Genomic DNA, 24,100 nt, shown 5'->3' on the forward strand with positions numbered 1-24,100 from the left:
CATGTTTTTAGAGGGGGAAGAGGATTGCTCTTGTTTGTAGCTGAACTGGCCCAGTTCAGGAGGGAAGCTATCCCTCCATAAATCCCAGTAGAGTTCTTCCCTCCACCAGTTAATGCAGTGGAGAATGTACCATTAGTGGCATGATGGGTGGGTGCTGGAGTACTATGAAGAAGCGACTAGGTGGGAGGTAGCTGGGGGATTGGAGGAATGCAAGGTTACCTTGTTGTGTCATCTTTTTCTGTGCCCCCATTCCCCAGCTCGCAGGGTCGGGGGAAACCCTGATAAAGCAGAATCAGGACTAGTGTGGCAACCCCCATTAAAGTAAGCACCTTGAGGTGTCTGTGTCAGCAGACAGACTGCTTACCAGCCTTTGAGTTTTGCTCTTTTCTATTATTCAGGTGAACTCTCATCAGGTGGGGATGAACTCCCACTCTGTGTATTGGTCACAGGTTTCCAGTGTGTTGTTAAAACCATATTTTTGCAGCATCCTTTTATGTCCTTCATCGCTGCTTTGGAGTTGAAGGTCTCAGGGATGCGTAAGTGCAGCGAAGCACAGGTCAGCTGAGCACTGCCTAGGTTCTCTCAGATGTGCATGCAGCCAGTAGGTGAGTGGTCATCAGCAGATCTTTTCGTCCTGCCTAGTTTCTATTCTCTGGCTGCATGGAAACAGCTGCGTTCTCTCCTCTGGCTCTGAGCATTAATAGTACGAGGTTTCTCCCTTCTATTAACTGTGATACGAGAGACAAGGTGGATGAGGTAATATCTTTTACTGGACCAACTTTGGTGGGTGAGAGAGACAAGCTTTCGAGCCACACAGAGCTCTTCTTCGGGTCTGGGAAAGGTACTCCTGGTGTCGCAGCAAAAGGCAAGCTGGAACAAAACATGGGTGGCGGGTCAACCCCTGCTTTGGGGAGGCTAGCTCGTCGGCCCTGCTTTTCCCACCACCCCCTGTAACAGGAGAAGCCCTGAGGGGCCTCCCCAGGACCGGAGCAGCCCTGGCCCACCTATCCCAGCCACAGTGGGCAGAGCTGCCACCCCACCGCCCCCGTGAGTGCTGGGCCAGACCCACCACCGCCAGTTCCCCCACCCCTGAAGGCCCTCCCCTGGCCGAGCCGCTGGCCCCCCGAGCCCCAGGCCAGCCCCCTGAGCACTGGGCCCAGTCGCCCCTGAAGGCCCCACCCCCCCAGCCAAGCCACTGGCCCAGCCGCTGGCCCCAGCGCCCAGCCGAGCCGCCTCACTCCCACTGGCTCTCCGCGTCCCTCCTCACACCCCTGTCCCCGAGGAGGAGGGACGCGGCAAGCAGCAGGGTGGGGTGTGGACTGGAGGAGACATGGCAGGCAGTAGCAGCAGGTGGTGGGGGCCTCGGGGAAGGGGCGGGGCCACCATGGCGACGGCAGCGCTTAGCCTTCCCTGGTCTATTATACCCACCGCCCCATGGAACAAAATGCCCTGTCCTGTGAGGCTGGGATACCTTTCCCAGACCTGAGGAAGAGCTCTGTGTGACGTGAAAGCGTGTCTCTCTCCCACCGGCAGAAGTTGGTCCAATAAAAGATATTACCTCGCCCCGCTTGTCTCTAATATCCCGGGACCGCCAGAGCTACAGCTACACTGCTGATAACATACATCGTCAGCGGGCTAGTCAGATAGGAGGGTGTGCTGTTCTTAATGAGTATAGGAGCAACCTCTAGTGGTGGAGCTAGTTTATTGTTTCCTTTATCGTACCCTCAAACGTGAATTTTTAGAACGTGCTAAGGCCAGAGTTTTCAAACGATCTCAGCACCCGCCACAATCAGGGCTAGACTTGCATGAGCTCAGAACGTTGGATGTGCCACTGTTTTGAAAATCTGGCCATAATGTCACTACGGGAACAGCTGTCCGCTGAGCCCTTTGAAAAACTTCAGAAGTGCTGAGTCCTTGCACCTTCAGTTGACTTCAGTAGGAGTTGTGGGTGCTCAGTAGTACCCCTATAAAACCAGGCCCCAAACATTTATATGCAGCAGTCTGCTTCTCATTCTTGTTCTTTTCACCATCCTAACTTGCTTTTTCACCATAGTCCCTCTGTCATTCCCAGTACTGCCAATCCCAGGCATTCAAAAATCATTAGTCACACCCACAAAAATCATGAAATTGGCTAAAAAATCACAAGAGTATTTTTTTTTTTAAATTTTGAGCGGGGTTTGGGGTTTTTTTGCCTTCTGGTTTCTAAGCATTTAGAGTACATTCAATTAACTTCTTAAGATTTTCTCAGGCTCTATAGATTCCAGCAGCTGGGCTTTTAGAAAAATACCATGTATCACAAGAATTGTGATAAAATCACAAAATTAGGCAACTCTACAATCCTCTTCCTTAGGTAAAAAAAATTCCAGGGGCTGAAATCCTGGCAATAAGAAGATAATGCACATTTTGCCATTGACTCCAACAGAGCCAGTATTTCATCTTAGATGCCTCCTAGTTTGCAATCTCTGTAGTTATGTCAAGATGTTCATTTTAAAGCCTTCCTCCCATTTTCACATGCTCATAACATTCTGAAAAAGTTTGGAGTTCAAACTTTCTATGCTTGGGGTAGCCCAGAGTCTGACGACGATGATTTTGACAGGTTGAGGAAAAATCTCTTGACCTATCTGAATTACTGGACAGTGAATAAATAGATAAATAGCTAAAATATGTAATTTTTTTCTTATCTCCAATAACTTAAGTATCTGAACTCCACCAACCTCTGTGGTCTTGTCTTCACCAGGAAAAAAGGCTTGTTCTTATCCTGAGTTATGTCGTTGGAGGCAAAATCCTAGTGATAGGGCAATTTGTAGGTTTCAACTGAGGTAGGAGGTCAAGATAACCGAAGACTGCCTCAGACTCTTTAACTTGACTAGGGTTTTCAGGGGTTGGTTCTAGTCCTGATGTTGTTCAATATTTTCATCAACAATCTGGAAATATTTATAAAATCACTGCTGAAAAAATGTGTGGTTGACACAGAGATTGGCAGAGTGGTAAACAGTGATGAGGACACAGCAGTCATACAGCGTGATTTGGATCGCTGGATAACCTGGGCCCATTCAAACAAAATGTGTTTTAATACAGCCAAATAAAAGGTCATAGTCTAGGCACAAGGAAAGCAGGCCATACCTTCAGAATGGGGGACTGTATCCTGGAAAGCAGTAACTCTGAAAAGGTTTTATGGGTCATAATGGACAAGCAACTTAATAAAAAGAAAAGGAATACTAGTGGAACCTTAGAGACTAATCAATTTATTTGAGCATAAGCTTTCGTGAGCTAATGCATCTGATGAAGTGAGCTGTAGCTCACGAACGCTTATGCTCAAATAAATTGGTTAGTCTCTAAGGTGCCACTAGTACTCCTTTTCTTTTTGTGAATACAGACTAACACGGCTGCTACTCTGAAGCAACTTAATGTGAGCTCCCAGCTTGAAGCTGTGGCAAAAAGGGCGAATGTGATCCTTGGATGTATAAAAGGGTGAGTAAGAGTAGAGAGATGACTTTATCTCTGTATACAGTATTGGTGAGACTAATATAGCAATGTGGCATAAAGTTTTGGTGTCCATATTTTAAAAAAGATGTTGAAAAACTGGAGAGGATACAGAAAAGAGCTACAAAACTGATTGAGGGCTGGAGAAAATGGCATAGTAAGAGTCTTAAAGAGCTCAGTCTTTTACTGAAAAGAAGATGGATAGGTGAGTTGAGTGTACAGTGCATAAGTACCTTCATAGGGAATTAAAAAAAAAAGGACTCTTTAATCTAGCAACAAAAATAATAATAATAATAATAAATAATAAAAAAGCATAACAAGAACCAGTGGCTGGCAGGGGAAGCCAAAGAAATTCAAATGAGAAATAAGGCACATTTTTTCTTAAGTGACAGTGATTAGGCATTGGAACAAACTACCAAGGGAAGGATGGATTCTTCATCCCTGGATAAAGACTGAATACCCTTCTGGAAAATATGCTTTAATCAAACACAAGTGACTGGGCTCAAAACTGGGGTAACTGGGTGAAATTCTATGGCCTGTGTAATATGGGAGATCATAGATTTTAAGACCAGAAGGGACCATTAAATCTAGTCTGAACAACAGTTATACAAAAGTCAAGTTAAGGTGATTTTTTTAATAATATGGGTAAATTCTTTTTGGTTGGTGGGTGTTGCCCTTTAATTGCTGGTGTCCCAGGCCTGTAGCCTGTAAATATATCCCTGAGTAAAGAAAGAAAAGGTAAACGGGAGAGATATCCAACTAGAAGGAAACATCCTAGAGCAGGGGAGGGCAAAATATTTGTAAGTATCTACATGGGGAACAAATATTTAATAATGGGCTTTTCAATCTAGCAGAGAAAGGTATAATATGATCCAATGGCTGGAAGTTGAAGTGAGACAAATTCACACTGGACATAGGGTGTAAATTTTTAATGGTAAGAGTAATTAACCATTGGAACAACTTACCAAAGGTGGTGGTGGATTCTCCATCACTGACCATTTTAAAATCAAGATTGGATGTTTTTCCTAAAAGATATGCTCTCAGAATAATGTTGTGGAAGTGCTATGGCCTGTTACACAGGAGGTCAGATGAGATGATCACAGGTCTTGTCTACTACACGACAGAGTTAGGTCGATGTAAGGCAGCTTACACCAACCTAACTCTGTAAGCATGTACGCTACAACATTGCTACCGCTGATGTAAGTCACCCTCTGCACCGACCTGCTCCACCTCCGTGAGAGGCGTAGTGCTTGGGTCGATGTAGTTAAGATCACAATGTACATGTTACTTACTTCACCTGTTGGCTGTCAGCCCTGCGTGGGCTCATAGGTGGTGCCCCTCTGCCTCAAGGCTGGTGGGCCAAGTTGTCAGCCCTGTGCAAGCAGGGTGGAGGGGGATCCAGCTGTGAGGCCCCCCCACGTCCCCAATCAGTGCAAGTTCTCCTGCTGAGGAGGGTAGTGTGGACACGAAAAACTGCAATAATTGTTGTGGTGGTTGTATATTGACCTAACTTAGGTTGACTTAATTTTGTAGCGTAGACAAGGTCACACTGGTCCCATTTGGCCTTGGAACCCATGACGGTGTGGACAGTGGGCCCAGCATGCCCTAGGCTGCAGCTCATGTGGCCTGTGGCCATGGCAGATCCCTGCCTGGCATGCGCCACCCCGATGCTGGCAGCGAGGCACACGGCATGCCCAGGGCGGTCTCTGGGGGCGGTGTACGGAGGATGGGGGCAGCGCCCTCGAGGTGTTGGTGTCTTGCTCCTAGTGGGACAAGCAAAACCTGGGTGATATGGCTCCCCTGCCCACTAGTATTTGCTGGGGCCGGTGCCAGGGCCCGGTGATTGGTGTGTGTGCCCCCCACATGGCAGCCAGCGCTACGGGGAAACCAGCCCTTCCCCCTAGCAGGGGGGAATGCTCCTCAGCAGCTACTGAGCTGCCCTAAATTTGTACAGGCAAACTACACCCTAGCCCCGCTGTGCACAGCCCAGGCAGGGTGGAGATACACCCTCCCCCTCCTTACAGCCTCCCAATGGTTCGGTCCGCTACTTCCCACTCTTCCTCCCCTTCATCCCCGCCGTAGACTCGATGGTTCAACCCGGCAGCTTGTGTCCCCGCCCTGTGGGGGAAGCGGCGCTCGCGGCGTGACCCGGAAGTGCTACGAGCCTGGTTCCGGGTGAGGATCCCAGCGCCGTTGCGTCCCCCCCACTCAGTGTCCTGGCCTAGTCTGCCCCCCCCTCCCCTCCCCCCCGTTCCTTGTCAGCCGGGCAGCGCAGCGGCGGCGCGTTTGCTGAGCGAGGCCGCGACGGCGGCGCTGGGTCTTCTCCGGGGGTGAGTCGCGGAGGCTGGGAGCGGAGGGCCCCGCCGGCTTAGCGCTCGGAGTCCCCCCCCGCCGGCTTAGCGCTCGGAGCGTCCCCCGCTCCCCGCGGGCAGAGCCCCGCCTTCAGGGAGCCCCGCGGGTGGGCAGCCCGCCCTGAGAGGCTTGCTGGAGGGTGGAGCGCGCGCGCGGGGCTCGGGAGGGAGACTCTGGCGCGCGCAGGCTGCGGGGAGTGGGGGGGGGGGCTCGGCGCGCGCTGGCTGCGGGGGCTTGTCCTGGCCGCTCGTCGTCCTTGGCCGCAGACCACATCGCTTCCCCGCACCCGCCAGCCGGCCTCCGCGCGGGCAGGGGACTCCACCGTCGGGCAGCTCCGCAGCGTCCCCCCCCTCCCCGCGGTCGCTCTAGCTCAGGGTGGCGGAGCCCCAGCTCCGCTTACATAAGCGGTAGCCACTGGCCTCTGAGAACACGACCGAGGTGCTGGAGGTTACATTTCAGAAACGCTGTTTTTTCTTTTAAAAAACAAAACAACAAGACAAACAGAACAACAACAGCGAGGGGCGCTTGTGGCACATAAGCGTGTTAGTCTCTAAGGTGCCACAAGGACTCCTCGTTGTTTTTGCTGATGCAGACCAACACGGCTAACCCCTCTGAAGCGGTTTTTCTACTAAACGAATGTGTGGCAGGGGCCGTTTTCTCCGTGTGACTTAGGGGGCAGGACTGCAGTTCTGTCAAATCAAAGGCTGACGATCTGGTTGCTGTCAAACCCACCCAGCAAGATGGGCTAGGGTTTTAAAGCTCAGAGCTGTAACTTCTGGGTGTCTCTTACTAAACCGTTAAAAATATTACTTAAAAAGCTATCTTATTGTAGTAAATGCAGTATCAAGCCTTTAGGCAGAGAATGTTAACATTAGTAAAGTACGGACCATCACAGAACTGCTTACTTCATTGATATGGGCACTGTGTGGCTTGATCTCAGTGTTTCGAATGTCCTCTGAAGTACAATTTAGCAATAAAACTGGATGTGAAAGACACACTGAGGTGAATATAGCTTGCCTCAGGGGTGTTGGGTGTAGTAATTGCCCTGTTTGCAGTGCCTCTTACTGATCATATGAAACATACAGAAAGATAAGAAAACTAGCTAGTTTTGTTGATATGATCACACGTCATTTATTGGATTGTGTGTGTGTGTGATATCAACAGCCAATGGGAAAAAGCTTTAGTTTTTCGCATGTTTTAAACTATTTTGTAATATTTAGAATTACTCCAGCTGGTTGGCATCTCAGCTATCTGCATAGGTGAGGCTTGCATGGAACCTTCATGTATACATGTCTACATGTATAAACTTTTCACAGCATTTAAATTGTGTGTAGATTTGGAAGGAGACTTTTAAAATTTGACCCTGTGGTGCTAATACTTGAATGTATTTTCCCCAAATATAGATTACCTTGTGTTATCTAATTTCATTTTAACATTGTGCAGATAGCACTGGTGCCTTGCTTTCAGTGCCTTCAGTTCTTTGACTGTAGTATGATTCTTGCAACTTAAGTTGCTAAATGTTATCTCTGATCTGATATGAGAGATAATCAAATAGTGTTACATAGCTATAATTCTTATGAGTATTATAGCATGATGTTTGCTACATGGATGCAAAGCGTTAAGGTAGTCCTGGGTGTTTTCAGACATCTGCAGGAAGGCAGACGATGGCTGTGGATAACCCAATCAGTGATACTTACCAGGTCTTGATCCCTGTATTGTTTTGTTGTATCCCCGTCCAAGGGGGACACAACTGATCTGTTTTTGTCCCTGTCCATAGAGGATGGGAGAATGGAAAAGCCTCAGGGGAATGATAGTGGAGAAGCTGTTGGTAAAAGGCGACTCTGTAGCAAAGAGAGATCAGAACCAAAAGAGGAGTGTGTGTATGTGTGTGTGGGGGGTGTGTGTGTGTGTGTGTACACAAAAGGATGCTGGAGGACCCTAAGACACAGGTCTCTCAGGAGGTTGAGGAAACTGGGGAAGCGTCTTGCTTGCAGGGGGGTATTTTTCCATATATCTGTATATCTTTTGCTTTTTTTGAGTGAAGTGTGCAAGGTTTAAAGATGTTTTGTAAAGTCTATGTGTTACTTACTTCAATTCTCATGAGGTCCCTGAAAGGCTAAACAGTACCACAGAGAACCAATGGTGGAGCTTGGGGGAGGGCATGCATAAGATATTGGGCAACTTTGAGGGGCTAGCACTGGTTCTGGGGCTCAGGGCAGCTGGACTGTGGGGTACCACATCCAAGAAGGGGTGGAGTCTATCCTGACAGTGGGCCTGAAAGGGTCAGACTAAGAGACAATATTTGGACACAGCTTGGACCCAGTGTATCTAAAAGCACATGGGAGCAAAAGATTGGGTCCAATACAGCAGTCTGATGTTGGCCCACAAGGGGATACTCAGCCAGTGCTGTAACATGCTGGTCTTTCACCTCAGAAGTGTCAGTGGGTTATCTGGTGAAAGCCACTGTAGGCCAGGGAGTGGATAATTAGGAAGTTGCAAACCTCCTCTCCTGCCTCCCATGTTATCTAACCACATGCAAGTCAAGTTCAACTGCGGCTTTCTGGTTCTCTGAGTTCCTGTAATAGTTTGAGATCTGTTTATTATGACTACTCTGATTTTAGCTGCTTTGGCCTATTTATTAGAGCATCTAATCATCAGAAGAATGGGAGCCCTTAAAGATCTCACACTAAACCATTAATACTGAGACTGCAATCTTTAGTCAAGATTCAAGTCTTGTAATACTGTACATACACTGATTGCCTTTTCTCATGCTGAAAGCTTGTCATATGGCTTCTGTCACTGGAAGCTTCTTTAGGCCAGATATTAAAACCCAAATCGGATGCTTACAGAGAGATCTGAAATAGTCTCAGATTCCTCATTTTGGGGGAAGAGGTGTCACATTTTTTGCAGTTATGGGTTCTGGGACTCTAGGAAGTTGATTATGTTGTTTTGCATCATTCCTTACAGTTATTTAAAATATAGTAAGGGCTTTGGTTATGTGGTTCTAGTTCCTAATATGTAGGCATAAGTCTGATTGTAATCTGCCTGGAATAAAGATTTAGACTTATTGTTGCAAATTCCAACATTATGTATAATGTAGTTGAAATATACAGCAGTAAACTGTAGAGGAATTATTGCTAACCCAAAGCTTATCTAATATGTCTAAGTCTATTGTTTTTTTTCCGAGTCAATTTAACTTCTTGTTGCTTTACATTCAGCATATCATGGTGGTCGTCAACCTGTGTATCTCCAGCCTTTTTCTCAGCCTCATGAGGTTTTGATCTTTATAACTTTTATGTGCGTTTTTAGTTACTGCAGCTTCTGAAACCTGAATCACATCCAGTGATTTTCTGATGTCAGACATTAAGTGGGAACTGCACAATTTCAGTACTATGAAACCCAAATAAAATAGACATTTCCTGGTTAGTGCAGTCTGGAAGTTACATGCCGAGTCTTTATGAGATTTAAGTTTAGTTGTAGGTATTCTCTGGTGTGTATCTTCCCGATTACTGTCATCAAAACAAAATAATTGACCAAAATAATGGAATTGAAAACCTCAAAGATATGAGAAAATCTAACTGACTTCTGCTTTCTTGGCTCATGAGTCTCTGTAATCCAGAATGCTTCTGCAAGTAGATTAAAAGAAATTTTTCATTTTTTTTAAAATGAATGGTAGACCTAAAGGTTGCTCGAAGTACCCAACATAAGAAGATGACAGTGCAGTTGGATTAAAATGTTGATTTATAAAAATGTCAGGGTCCTGGGTAATTTTTAAATGACCTATTATACCCCTTTTCCACCAAAACAGATTCATTCAGCATTTAATCTTTTGTTCCTTCAGAGAACCTCTTGTAAGTACAAGTTTGAAAATTGCTTTTTAACTATTTCATAATTAAATGTAAATGACTTAAAACTCTGTTTCTATGTTGAGACTAATAAATAACGTTCACAGGAAAGTATGGGGTTATGATGTATGTTATGGTAGACCTCACACTGTGCTGTGCACACACACCTACAGAAGACAGTCTCTGCTCTGAGTTCACAGTTTATAAAGATGAAGACAGAAGAACAGTGAGGGAAAGGATCAGCATACAAGCAGTGATCTGGGCAGCTGACATTTACTTATTGTTTTATATATAGATGTTTTATTAAGATGTTGCAGAGCTCATCTTTTAAATTTTTTTACAGCCACTTGAATTTTTTTTTTTTTTTTTGGTGTGTGTGTGTGTGTGATTATTTCTAGGGCTTATTTTAAATTGGTGTACATAAGATGTGTATTCAGGTTGTGTGAAGGGTGCGTAAACTATATGCACAGAGGTGCACTTCAGTATTTTTTATGAATTTGAAGTAAATAGTAACAACCTTCCCCCTCTTAGCTTTAATTTTTTTTGAGACATTTGTTGGGTTTGAAGGTAAGGGGAAAGAATTGTGGGAAGGGGTTGGGAGAGTATGATGGCAATATGTAAAGAGGGAGGGGACTCATAGGGGGAGAATGATAAGGCACAATGAACAGGTGTCGTGAGATTGAGTAACTGGGGATGTTGACAGGATGCAAGTGGACCAACACTTAATGGCAAGACACATCCAAGCAGAAAACATCCAGAGTGCAAGTTTCAGAGTTAGGTGAACATCAGAAGGCTGTGAAGGTCTCTTTGGGTTTGGTGGTGTGGTGGATGGATGCTGAGGGCTCTGACTTACACAGTACTATCACTGTGTAAGCTTCCCCAGCTTCCGTCTTACTCCACAAAGTCTGCTAGTGTGTCTCCGTCATGATCTGCGAGTGTGGTATTCCAGTAATGTTGCTTTCCAGAATAGAGACTGTTATTTCTGACAGCATGTTTAATTGTGAGGGTCTGGACAGCGTTTAAATTATCTTCACTTGTGGCCCAAACCAAATTTGCACCCGCATCTCCAGTTGTGAAAGGTTAACATATGTAAATGCACAAATGATATACTCCAGATCTGGTGGAAAAAAAGATCCTCTTGCTCTAAAAGTGGCTAGGCTCAGGCTCAGTGGGATTGAATTCCAGAAACAATGGACCTGAGCCATTGAGAAAATACTGCTCCTTAAATGCATTGTCGTTGTCAGTTTTTCTTTTAAAGGGCAGCTGTCGAATATGATTTTGTTTTTTGTGAACTCCATTGTTTGCTCTCTTTAGAAACTAGAATCTGTTTTAGCTTCAGTTTGTCACCTTCTATTTGCATAGGCTGTGTCTTCCCCCTTCTCTATCCCAAATTTCTCATGGAGCAAATGCCTATGTGAAACTTTCTTTTTTGGGGCTTGATTCTGTGTTCTTTATTAATGCAAACTTCCCATTAACTTAACTGAGTGTTTTGAGTACATTGCAAATGCAGAATGGGGCCTTGGTCATAACTGTGTCATCAGTTATATCAGGTAGGTTTTTGGAGTAACAGTGGCTAATTTGGCTGCGTTTGTACTTCATGGATACCTTTCATTGGAGAAGCAGAGTGAAAATATTGTACAAATTAAGATAGTACTAGTGGCTATGTCATTCCAAAGCAACAGAATGAATGAATACATGTACATTTGAAATCATGAAGACGTGTACTTGACCATTTCTTAGAACTATCATTAAAAGTTTGATTCTTACTCTTCCAGTTCACTTCTTGTCTGATTTTGTTGTTGTTGTAATAAGCTTCATAGGGATATTCAAGTTCATTTGTAAGCCATAGGACAGAGAGAAAAGATGGAAGTTCATGCTGTAAAGAGAGTGGGGAAAGGAGAGAAGGTGAACTTTATGATAAAGCTGAATTTTAGCTATGGATTCCGTAACTTTCACATTTTCTTTAAAATTTTGGACCTTTGATAGTTTGGAAATTGTGTAAAAGGGTGAGTGTGGATAATAACAGTCAAAAGATAAAGAGGAAATGCATCAACCTGGATTGGGATTAAAGATGGAAAATTAAAATAAAAGGTCAGGAAGTACAAATATTAAGGTTCTTACAGTGATGTGAACTTGGCCACATTGCTTGTCCTGTGTGTTTTGTGATGATACATGTAACATTAATAGAAATATTAACTAAATTCCAAGTTGTACTCTATAAATTTAACAAGAATTTCTAAGAAACTTAACCACCTCAGCAATGTAGCCTGACTAAAGTTGCTCTAGGAATCTTAGCTTTGGAATTTCCCAACTTTACCACAATATTATGGTTGTATAGTTAATGAACTAGTGTAGTATTTAATTATATTGTATATGATGGCTTTGAGACTCATTTTAAATACATAAATATGCACTACTGAAACTTGAAAAACTGATCATGGAAACTAGCAGTTTTAAGGTGCTTCTTATCCTTTCAGTTACATCACTTTGATTGACTTTGGCTGAAAGTGATTCAGTCTTCATCAAATGTAAATGTTTTTTAAACACCCCTGTTACTAAATCATCTAGAAGCTTAATCCTGTACTCAGGATAGATTCCCATTGAAGTCAATGGAACTTTTGACTAAGGATACACTTTTTGTTTTTTTCACTTAACATTAAAGAGTGCTTTTATAGTTTAGTCTTATGGGTTAGTGAAACCTGCATTTTTAAGGCTGTTAATTTAGTGCAGGGTTATGCTACATGGCTTCAAAAGGAAATGACTGAGTGAAGATGTGTAATTCAGGGCACATCATGAGCATCTCAATGAAACATACAGCGCTGAGATGTTTCAGAGCTTATTTTAGTATCTATTATTCGCAGTGGGAGGGAGAACAAGGCAACTAATTAGAACCTCATCACATTCATAGGAGAATTTCTATATCCCTTTTCTGAAGAGAGCCTCTAGGAATCCTGACATAACACATGTATTTTTAAACAAGATTTCTGTAAGCAAGCCAGAGATTAATATATTTAATTGTACAGTAATCTTTGTTTCTTAGTTTGTACTCGTAGCATGTGGAGTAAAAGCAATGGCTTGATTGTCATTAATTATGGATTTGTATCCTGGCACATCACTCAGTGTTTGTCAGTTTATTACCAGCCTGTACTGACCCACAACAATTAATTTTAGTTGCATTAGTGTGCACTAAACCATGTCTCCTTGTTTCTTTGAAAGATTGGTCATGGGATCTGTGGGGGTTTTTTGTTACACCTCATTATGGAGCTGTGCAAGGAAAAGACTTATTTAGACTGTCTGAAACACCGTGTTCTTTTGCCTGGTTTTTTGTCCTGGAAAAAATACTGAGATTGTGCTTTGGTACTTTAATAAATTCTTTTCAATTAGTCCTTGAATTCTGTTGAGAACTGGAATTTATGTACTCATGTACAAGGATTGGGTTCCCTTCAAAGGATACAGTGAGCTGTAGACTCTGATATCTGTAACTTCCTCTATAAATGGTCCACTCAGCTCCCTTGACATTCGCAAATTGACTTCTTGCCACTCTAAACTTTTAACAACCAGGGAAGCAAAAAACCCCTTACAGTTGTGGCTCTTGGATATAACATGGGATACTCTCTTTTCCCTGTTTTTGTTCTCAGTGGCCCAAACGAAGAAATTTTGAATTGTAAGTGTAAACCAAACTTGAGAAAAAGCTGCCTCTATTTAGCTCATCACAACATTCTAAAACTTTACTTGACAAAATATGGTTCTCTGGGGATCATGGGTGAAATGAATTGGAAAACAAAGTTTCTAGTTACATTTTGTATCCTTAAGTGTAGTGGGCGTGGCCACTTTCAGTAAGTGACTAGTTCGGGAGCCCAGTGTAAAGCCAGTTTCCAGCTGAAGTGAGCTGTAGCTCACGAAAGCTTATGCTCCAATAAATTTGTTAGTCTCTAAGGTGCCATAAGTACCCTTTTTTTTTCCAGCTTACATAAGTGATAAGTAATCAAAGAAAAATTGTTTTTAAGGAGTAACAATTGAAGTGTTTAACATTCTGCTTTAATATTAGTAGTCTTATCTTGGGATCTTGTGGTGCTGTCAGAAATGCCACTTTTCAGCAAGAGGGATGTCAGTAGGTGCAGGATTGAAAAACGTTAACTACAAATTTGGGAACAAATTTTACATTCTTCTGACCCATAATGTGTATCTCTGAAAACTGGAACAAGTTACACATTTGAGGGATTTGCATTTTGGCTTTTTCACTTAAAGCATGATATGCATTTTACAAACATCCTCTACAATGTATATACCTCTCTAGAGCCACTGTTTCTCATTGTGTGCTGAGCAGAAAATTATTATGCTTATTCAGACAGTGAGCTGTCAAACTTTTTAGAATGTGTGTTTTACTTGAGTCGTCTTTTTTTCAGGGAGCTGATTCCCAATGCCCTGCAATGGATGATGACAGTCAGGACGAACTGATAAACAAGAATGCTGCACTAAGCAAAAAACCAAATCTAGTGGTCCTGAGTGAAGCAGGTAGCTCAAACCACTCTCTGTACTTGTATACTTTCCGTTTTGGTTAGAAATAGTATTTGCCTATCCAAAATAAGTAGTATTTATAGATAAATATCTGTTCTGGGGGAGAAAAACTTAAATCTTTATGCCATCTCATAGGTTCTGTGCCTCCAGCTGTTGGCTTTTTTACACTACTAGCCAATTAAACACTGAACAGTGCCGTCACAGCTTGATAATAAATGATGTTCTGCAAAAAGCACCTTGGATAGCTGTCGTTTCAGTTTCTATATGAATTTGTGCACAGCAGGATTTCTGATACGTACTTGACTATCCCACATACTTTTTATTTGCAGTATATGCTTATTGAGTGGTCACGTGCAAAGTAGATGCAATTAGTGTTTTCCCTTTTGTCATTTTAAAAGAAAGCAATGATGGAAATAGTGGGGATTCAGAAGACGATACAGGAAGTGAGGAAGAAGATGGCACTGATGAAGATGGGGGTGAGGAGGATGAGGAAGAAGGTGAAGATGAAGATTTAGAGGGTGAGTCTGTTAAACATGCTTTTGTATGTTTGTTTACCTCAAATGTGTTTGATGGCTGGAAGAGAGAAACTGGGGCTATGGTTTTCCTTCCAAAAAGTAGCAACAAAATGTAAATCCAATGTTTATAACCATTTTCATGATTCATTAAAAGAGGAGTCTAAGCATTTTTGGCTCTTGTGTTTGGCTAAAATGCTAGTATTTAAGCTAATAAAGTAGAATTTAGTGACTGTTTCCCTTTCTCCAACTGCATCTTGGTAAGAAATGGCCTTGAGCCACTCTTACACATGCCATATAAATGAATGTTTTTTTATTAAATATTCTGTGACACTTATCACCATAGTATGTTAATAATAATGTACTCTTAGCACCTGCTAATTATTCAGAAGTCTTGTGTTTTTTCCCAATTCATTTTTAATTTCTATTCAAATGTAACTTCCTCGTTGGCAAAATGATGTTATGGAGGGTGAAGGGGACCCCCTGCTTATAAACTACAAACGAACCAAAACACACCTCTAACTTAACCATGGAAAGTAATCCACCAATTTTAGGTAATAAGTGGTGCAGAGGAGTCTCTCAGAGTCTAGCAGTGGAAATTGTTGTATGCTCAAACTAAAGTAGGATTTTGTAACTTCAGTTTCTTTTACAGGCAGTGGTAAAATGGGGTGTATGTTTGTTGGTTTTGCATTTATTACTCAGCTATCCATGCAGGTATTAAGTGACTGGTGATATTTTTGTCTGTCATTCTGAAAGTATTGGTGAAATGGACTGTGCTCAAGCTACTCTAACTGAAGTCCTGAAAGTGCTGAATCTGTGCTAAGTGCTTTTTAGGGAAATTCGTTAAAGAAATGCAGTGAACAACTATTACACTTGTAGTGCACATATTTAATTTCTTTCAGCATCGTCCTAATCTTCCTGGTTGTATGTTATATACCTTTTCCCCACCTGTCTGTCTTCTTATAGCTTGTATTCTCTCTAGGGCAGGGATTGTCTTCCTTTGTGTCTAGGAAGTGCATAACATGTTCTGGGTGCAACCACAATCTAAATAGGCATTTAAGAAAACTTAAAAGGAACAATACCATGTAGTTTCAAAAAATAAAAAGCTTGCAGCTGTTGTGGAATGCGCTCAGTTCTCTGCTGCTGCTGGGCCAATCTTGTCAAGTAATATGTTAAAATTGACAAAAGCAGTATTGCCTGGATTCGTTGAAGAACCAGAATCTTGTAGAGGCGTACTTGTGCCCTAGGTTGCATATGGAAATGCTGTAAGATTGCCAGCAATGCATTCTACAGCTTATTACAAAAAACACTTGATTTTTGTAAGTATGAGGTTACAAAGCTAAAATTGTGAGCATAACCCTTGGGAATAAAATGCTGTGACTTTTCAGGTTTTTCAAGGTGTGTTTGGCCTTAATAATGTTCACTTAAAAAAACCAAACAAACTGAAGTAGAGAGAAATTAATAGAATTTCACAATTATTATGTGATTATTGTCTGCTTATGTAGAGTAGTACTTTACTGAAACTGAAGTTCAACCAGGAGAATCAAATATTTTAGGATTTTAATTATTTCTTCCCCACAACCTGCAAGATGTGCTGAATGGACCAGAGTTTTCCAAGTCACTCTGTTTAGATTGATTGAGTACAGGTTTGATTTGAGCACTGCGTGCCAGAAAGATATTTATCAGTCCTCTAAAATAGTCATTCCTGAGCCTTGACTGTGAAATATATGATACACTATATGCTATTCCTGTTTTATGAGGAAAGTATTACATAATATTTTGGTGTTATCTGATAACTGCATTAGGAACCTTTCTGAAGATGAATTATGTATTTGTTGGACACTTAACCTTTCTCTAAAAATTGTGGATGGAGAAATGCCCTGGTATTTGCCTAGAATGAGAATTAATACTAGTTAGTGTGTGATTAGTGATTTTTGGATCTCAAATTTTGGGTGCACCACTGAAGACACCTTAATAGGCTTGATATTTTTGGAGGGTGAGTGCTCTGTACTTTAACGAGACTTTAATGTTTCTGGTGGGACACCCAAAATCGCTAGTCGCTTCCAAAAAATCTTGTTCCTATTCTGGAATGATTGGGAATGTCTGGCTGTGCTCTATACCCTTTAGAGTTCCTATGAAAAAGTGAATGACTACTCTTTTTGAATATTGTGTTGGAGAAATGGTACCAACCTGATTTATACTCTTTCACCACCACCAGCGATATACTTATTTTGCTGTCTCTCCTTTTAATCTTCTGCAAGACTAATCACAACTCTGATTACCGAGAGACTTTAATAGCATCCTTTTTTTTTTTTCTTTTTAAGGAATATCTAGTGTTTTGATAAAGTGGAGGGAAGAAAAAGAGGGAGAAAAATCAGTCTCGGCTTGTGATAAAAAGATTGTACTTACCCTTCCCTCCCAAAAGCATCTCCTCACTCAGGATTCTTTCTGGACTAGTGTCTTCCTATGCTGGAACCCCGCAGTACATTTAAGCTTTTTTTTTTTTTTAAAGATATTCAAGATTCTGAAGATGAGGAAGAAGATGACTATGCTGAAGAGGAAGAAATGGAAACTGCTGTTGGGGAAACAACCGTTTCTCTGAAAACAACGCCACAGACAAATGGAGGGGACATTTCTTCTGATGATGATGCTGAAAACTGCCCCATCTGCCTCAACACCTTTAGGAATCAGGCTGTTGGAACTCCTGAGAGCTGTGCCCATTACTTCTGCTTGGACTGTATAGTGGAGTGGTCTAAAGTAAGTCCTTTTTCTTTTCTTCTTTTATCCAAGATAGCGTGTTAAGCTTTCACACCTGTCTGTCTTCTGATCAGCCTGCAGTAATATCTTGGTAAAGATCTATTGAGTTATGGTAGGATATATCAGCAAGTAGCTGGAATATTCAAATCCACTTTCTTAATTAAACATTTTCAAAAACTTGGATACTGCTTTATTTGGCAGCGATCACATTTTGTGGAGGGTTAACTTATTTCCCTTCCTAGCCATTCAGTCTCCCTGCATCCCTTTTTGTTCCCTTCTCGCAGCTAAGGCCAAAGAGGGGTGAGATTTAATCGAGAGCAATGATGGCAAGATGACAAAGTGCTTCTGCTCCACTGTCTCTTGGGCTTCTGTTTTAGGAAGTAAGAAATTGGGCTCAGAGTCTTGATCTTAGGTCTCTTGCATAGTAGAGCAGGTCACTACCGAGTGAGTGGGTGACTTCTTGCATGTTTAAAAAGCAGGCATGCATGTTACGAGCCTAGTTTCATAGCTGCTCTGTATGGAATTTTTACTGACTTCAGCGGAATTTCTGCACGCTTATTGCAGAATCAGGCTAAATATCTGTTACATATTTGAGCATAGGGAAGGGCCACAAGAAGGCGGACTAGATGGTTTGCTCTGAAACTTACTTAGTCTTAATCCAGAATTAAACAAATAAACAGAAACGTAGTGTTTGCACTCAGTAACATTTTTCAACATTTTAAAATTGTTGATTGGCTGCTTCAGCTGTCATTGTCTCATTAACTCTGCCCCACTCCCAACCTCAAAAAAGCTTGTCTGCATGTCTTAAAAAAAGCAGGTTTTTTTTTTTTTTTTTCCCAAGGAAATGTTTGGCAAAATGGTTATACCACTTCGGCAATTTTGTGTGGACATTTAAATGACCTAGAGCTAACTTAGACAATTTAGTATGTACTTTTCTGCAAAATAAGATTCTAGTCTGGCAAGTCTGGTGTAAGTTGCAGCAGTCAAGGAATAAACCCAGGAAAGCAAACTTAAAATGTAGGTGTTTAGTCCTTTAACTACGATGGTACATATCACACAAGTAAATGGAAACAGCCCTTTTAAAACTGATTTGAGTTGAGAACTCTGCATATGACCCTAACTGATGGGACAGGTACTAAATTTTGGTTTTTTTCCTTCTAGAATGCCAATTCCTGTCCAGTGGATCGAATCCTCTTTAAATATATTTGCATTCGGGTGCGCTTTGGTGGTGAAATCTTAAAAAAGGTAGGCCATCTACTAACCTTCAAAAAACTAAAGTCCATGTAACCAGAAAATAGTTATTCAGAGATTTTATGTTTCTCTCATACAATTTATTTAATATTCAGTTGTTAGACTGATTGCCTCCATACTAATTTGATCACTTCTTTGGGAAAGTTTGTTTTTTAGCTTTTTAAAACCTTTTATCTAACTATACTAGTTATGGCACATCACAAAGTGTGGTGCCTTATTTAAGTCACAAGGAATGGGAATATGGTATGTTTAACTTTCATAACTACCTATTTTGCAAAAAAGGAATTAGATTGTAAACTGTTCTGGGCAGAGACCATCTTTGACTAAGTAGAAAGTGCCTAGAACTGCGTGCATGCTGCTGCAATACATTTAACCAAGGTTTATTCCTATTTGTATGTGGAGAGATAAGGCGATGGAACTCTTCACATTAGCACTGTTTTGTACTGGTAAATAGATGTGCAAGAGGAGATGACAGATCAGATAATGGAGTCTCAATTCCTAGCACCAGAGGTTCAATGTATTGATAACTTCTAATAATCTGTGGTCTTGATGAGTTAGCATTGTCCGTTTTTCTTTAACATGTCAGTCATCATACTGTCCGTCTTGAAGACAGAACCTCTCTCAGAATTCTAGGGATCTGGTGGCATCTTATCATAAGATAGTTTATGTATTTCTACTGTGTTACTACCATATTTCCCATTTATTTTAATCATATCTGTTTATGTGAAGTTAATTTGAAATAATCAACTCATAGTGCTACTTTCATAACCACCAGGGGTGTTTCTTTGTGGCATCCCACTAATGTCAAGGAAGTCAGAAGCATCTAAACTTGAAGTTTTCTTAGTTATACACCTCTTGGGCCTTTCTCATCTCAGTCTTATTCAGAATTGTGACCTAATGTGTTGATTTAAATGGCAGTTTTCTATTGCTGATGATATCCAGTCAAACCTCCCATAAATAAGGAAGATGGATGGTGGAAGTTGTAGCACTTACCTCATAAACGATCATGTTCTAGATACTTTGAATAAAATGGAGGTTCTATTAGGGTAGAATAGGCAGTCACTGTAGCAGTGAACTACTATTGTTGCTGATGTAACAGGGTGGATAAAAAGAACAGAAGCATCTACTTAAAATGTGAAACTCTCTTGTTTAGATTCCTGTTGAGAATACAAAAGCTCAGGATGGTGATAGCGGGGAGGATGATCCAACCTTTTGTGAGGTGTGTGGCAGAAGTGACAGAGAAGACCGCCTGCTGCTGTGTGATGGCTGTGATGCAGGGTAAGAAGAGTTGAAGGCCTGAGTTAGTTCCTTTGAGGTCTCAAAGAGCTCCCTCTGAGGGAGTGAAGTGGTTATAATTCACAGCTGTTTTTCAGTACTGAATATTTGTGGGCTACCATTCATAACAAGGAGATTATTATAGTGGGAGAGGAAAAGGGGTCTATTTACCTTTCTCCTCGCTCTCTTCTTCTTGTTTTTCCTTACTTAGAATAAGCAAAAGGTAGTATCTTTAAGGCAATTTAAAAAATACTCTTATTTTAAATATTTGAATACAGATGCATCAAGGTACTCAAATATAGCTTGCGGCTAAAGTCTCATGCAAGGATTTAAAGCTGTTACACCACTTGTATCAACCTTGCAAAACTGTCCATTGAAATTTAATAAATTGAATGGATATCAGTAAGTATAGCTTTGTTCGTACCTTCACAGTCTATAGTCCCCAGGGAACTTAAACATTCATTCATGGTTGGGATTGGGAGGTAGAAACTGTAAAGTCAGGCATATTGCTGAAACACTGAACAAATATAGTAAATATTTATAACTAAAGAACTCCTAACAAAATAAGATTTGATAAGTAGAACTCTTAACTTAACTCAAATTCTTACTTGTGCAAGTCTGTCCTCACTTTTTGTGTTCTGATTTTATTTTTTTTTAAGTGACTGTCTCAGCTAATTTTGCATGTAGTGTTGTTGTGGCCATGTTGGTCCTAGGGTATTAGAGAGACAACTCACTAATGGAAATTGGTCCAATAGAAGATAATACCTCATCCACTTTGCATCTCAGCTAATTTTGTTTTTCTCAAAATAAGTTTCACTCTTAGAAAGATCTGTTCTTTGCAGAACTACAACTTTTTCAGTGCTTTGTTCTCAGAAAGTGCTTTTCATCTCTTCTAGCTTTCTCTCGTAGGACGCTGTGGCTAGGATAAGTCCTAAAGAAACCTAGAATTATTTTCTTCAAATTTTAAGTCTCCTAACTTCTAAGATTACCTGTGTCTCAGTGATCTGAAACAGGAACAATAATTATATTTCCCATTTTTGTTCACTGTTCACCCTTTATAGCTTGTAATCACATATATAGGGTCATCCTTCTCTTTTAATGGAGAAAGTGTCACATGCTCCAGGAAAACAGGTCCAGATTTTCTGTATGTGTAAGAATTGCATGAGGGCTTTCCTTTGTGGCAAAAAGCATCAATTATAGAAACATACTAATCTGATAGTTGATATTGTCTTAAATCTGTGCTGGAGAGAGCCACTAATACAATGTATAACCTCAGGCATGTAACTCAGTCCAAGCATTTAGCTTTTTAGGTTGAGTAATTCACTGGAGAAAATCCATTTAAAACTGATTGTCTTGTAGCCATGTAGTTTGAGTAGAAGCTGCATCAAAAGATTAAACACTTCACTGACAATCCTGACTTTAGCTAATGCTATGCTGTCTTGTATTAATGGTGTTGAAAATGGAGTAGAATCAATAAAAGGAACAGAGTTGCATAATCTTAAAAAGCTCAGTGGTACAGCTTCTGTTGACTACAGTTGATGAGACAATTTAATCTAGTAATTCAAATCGCTAGGCAAATAACATTTTAAAATATTTATTATGGAATGAGCATTATCCCATTTTTTGTCTTAAAAATTGAACTGGACATATGCACCTCTGTAAAACGTTATGTGGAGGACTGCAAACTTGGGCCCCAGTTGTGTAGACAGCTCTATATGATTGAACCTTGAGAGCATGTGAAGCTCCTAGCCTGTGCAGTTACACAAGGTTGTGATATTGTGGAAAACTTCAGCAGATGTTAGTCGTCTCTGAGTAATGCCTGGATTATGTTTGATATGGGGCGGGTATTCAAAACTACACGATTTAAGAGGCAGATCCAGTCTGTGATGTGTGGCAAAGTAAAGATTCCAACAGTACCACTTATTTTAATCCTTGGAAACCAACATTATTTCAAGTTGATGTCTCTATTACCCTTTCCACTGCTTTTAATTTCTCCAAAGCACCTTGAAGTGTTTTTCCTGCTCTGTATTTGCTATCTCTTTCTGTGAATTTGATCCCAGTCACAACAAATACCCAACAAAACACGAAGCAACCATCAGGGGTGCAGAATTTTCTGAGGATTGGAGCTTTAAGTGGTTACAGGAACTTATGGAAATCCTGCAAGAATCCATGACACTGGTATAACTATCAGGAAGCATTATTGCTTTCGAAACTAATAGAAGCAGCTCCATAGACCACAGTTTAGGGCAGTGGTTCTCAGAATTATTAGGTGTCTGTTTGCATATGAGATGACTACCTTATATGGCCTTTGGATGGAAATAAAAAAAAAACAAAACTTTTTTCTTTCAGTGTTGATAAGACTCTCATTGTGTGTTGCTCTTGTATTAGATACCACATGGAATGCCTTAATCCACCTCTGAGTGAGATACCTGTAGATGAATGGTTCTGTCCAGCATGTGCACCAGCTAATGCTGCTGTTGCTGCTGCTGGTAAGTATTTTGATCAAATCACACTTTTTACTCTGATTCTGATCATGGAAAACAGCTGTTCTTTGAAGAAATGTTGTCGAGTTGTTTAGGCCCCAGATTTGACACCTTTGTTTTGGTGGGCAGCCGCTTTTGGGCTCATTGACTGGGAAAGCAGTGTTGTATATTAAGATTTTATTCAGCGATTGTAAGCTACAGTGTGGTGACTTGGAAGTGGGTCTATTACCAGCCCTAGCCTGGCTGGGAACGACAGGGTAGAAGCAACTCTTCTCAATGCCCAGCAAATCACCTAGCTGGCTGAAGGAGTGACGTTATCTGGCTCTGGGTATATTTGTGCTGCCTTCCTTGCCAAAGGGTCAGTTTGCTGTGATGTAGGGGGGGTGTATGTGTGCAGAAAACAGAATGAGTATCTTGATTTAGATTCTATAGTAAAACTTTCAACTCTTGAAGGAATGTATACTGACAAGTGACCCAGAGGGCTTTTCCTTTTCAGATACAGATCATGTGAGTGAAGAAGAGGTTGCTGCCCTCATAGCTGATGTCACCCCTACCACCAGTAGGCTACGTCTTAACGTCCGAACTCGAGCAATAGCCAGGACTCGGCAGAGCGAACGAGTTAGGGCAACAGTGAACAGAAACCGAATAACAACTGCACAGCAAATTCAGGTATTGGGAAGTGTCCAGATAGCCTAGAAATATGAACTTAAAATTTAAAATCAAGTCTCTGAAAGGCTCTCTTAAGAGAGTTAAAACAAGCCCGCTCATTACTAGCTCAGCAGGTTTGGTAGCAATGGAATTCTGATTGTCCAGGATTAAATAATTGCATTCTGGTAAATTGAGACTAATTGCAGTACCAGTTGTGCAGTGTGTGAGCAAATCATATAGATGCAAAATTGATTTGAGAAGTCCACTAATTTGCAGACCGCTCTGGAGACCTGCATTTTAATACTTGAGTCACAAGTGGAATTGAATTTATCCTTCTGAAACCCCAGAGGATATTAGTCCACAGTGCAAAGTCCTCCCACAGTTGTGCAAAACTGTTAGTTTTTTTTCTTCCGTGGTCATGATTGGAATAACTAGGGTCCTCCAGATGAGAACTACTGAAGTGCATTGAAAACTCAGGAAGCTCTTGTATAGGCTTTAGCCAATGCTGTTAGGGCTTCACTTGCATAAACCTGAAAATTCTTAATTCACGCCCCAACCTGTCATGGCTTATAGACTGTTTAGAGGTTATTTCTGTACCCATGACTGGCAGTATATCTTTGGGTTCTTTTTAATGGTCTCAGACACTTAATTTTTCAGTAACGCTATATGAGGTTATCCCTTCCCTTTCGTTTGCTGGAAGTACAGGAAAACTGGCAAGTTGCAAAACAATCTGTTTCAGTTGTTGAAAATATCTAAGTTGCAACCAAAACGTTCTCTACATACTTGCAAAGCTGCAAGCTTTGTCAAGTCAAATTCTACAGAGATAGTCAAACATAGATAAGAGAAGAAAAGGAGTACTTGTGGCACCTTAGAGACTAACCAATTTATTTGAGCATGAGCTTTCGTGAGCTACAGCTCACTTCATCAGATGCATACCGTATGCATCTGATGAAGTGAGCTGTAGCTCACGAAAGCT

At 41.4% G+C, this 24,100-nt stretch overlaps 1 protein-coding gene across 2 annotated transcripts in view; it reads left to right on the top strand.

The window, feature by feature from the left end:
* Nucleotides 1–5,656: 5,656 nt before the first annotated feature.
* The window catches only part of PHRF1 (PHD and ring finger domains 1), a 45,649-nt gene continuing 27,205 nt past the window's right edge, over nt 5,657–24,100 (top strand). Inside the window, exons 1-8 of one of the 2 annotated variants that reach the window (XM_048854777.2) lie at nt 5,657–5,813; nt 14,087–14,195; nt 14,597–14,716; nt 17,223–17,467; nt 18,629–18,712; nt 19,872–19,996; nt 22,382–22,482; nt 22,973–23,145. In XM_048854777.2, the coding sequence (XP_048710734.2) occupies nt 14,111–14,195; nt 14,597–14,716; nt 17,223–17,467; nt 18,629–18,712; nt 19,872–19,996; nt 22,382–22,482; nt 22,973–23,145 (933 nt within the window). In that variant the 5' untranslated portion in view covers nt 5,657–5,813; nt 14,087–14,110. The remainder of the gene's footprint in view (nt 5,814–14,086; nt 14,196–14,596; nt 14,717–17,222; nt 17,468–18,628; nt 18,713–19,871; nt 19,997–22,381; nt 22,483–22,972; nt 23,146–24,100) is intronic. The other variant, XM_048854778.2, reaches the window with a different exon arrangement.

The sequence above is a fragment of the Caretta caretta genome, chromosome 6 (assembly GCF_965140235.1).
Source record: "Caretta caretta isolate rCarCar2 chromosome 6, rCarCar1.hap1, whole genome shotgun sequence".
NCBI classification, from domain to species: Eukaryota; Metazoa; Chordata; order Testudines; family Cheloniidae; genus Caretta; species Caretta caretta.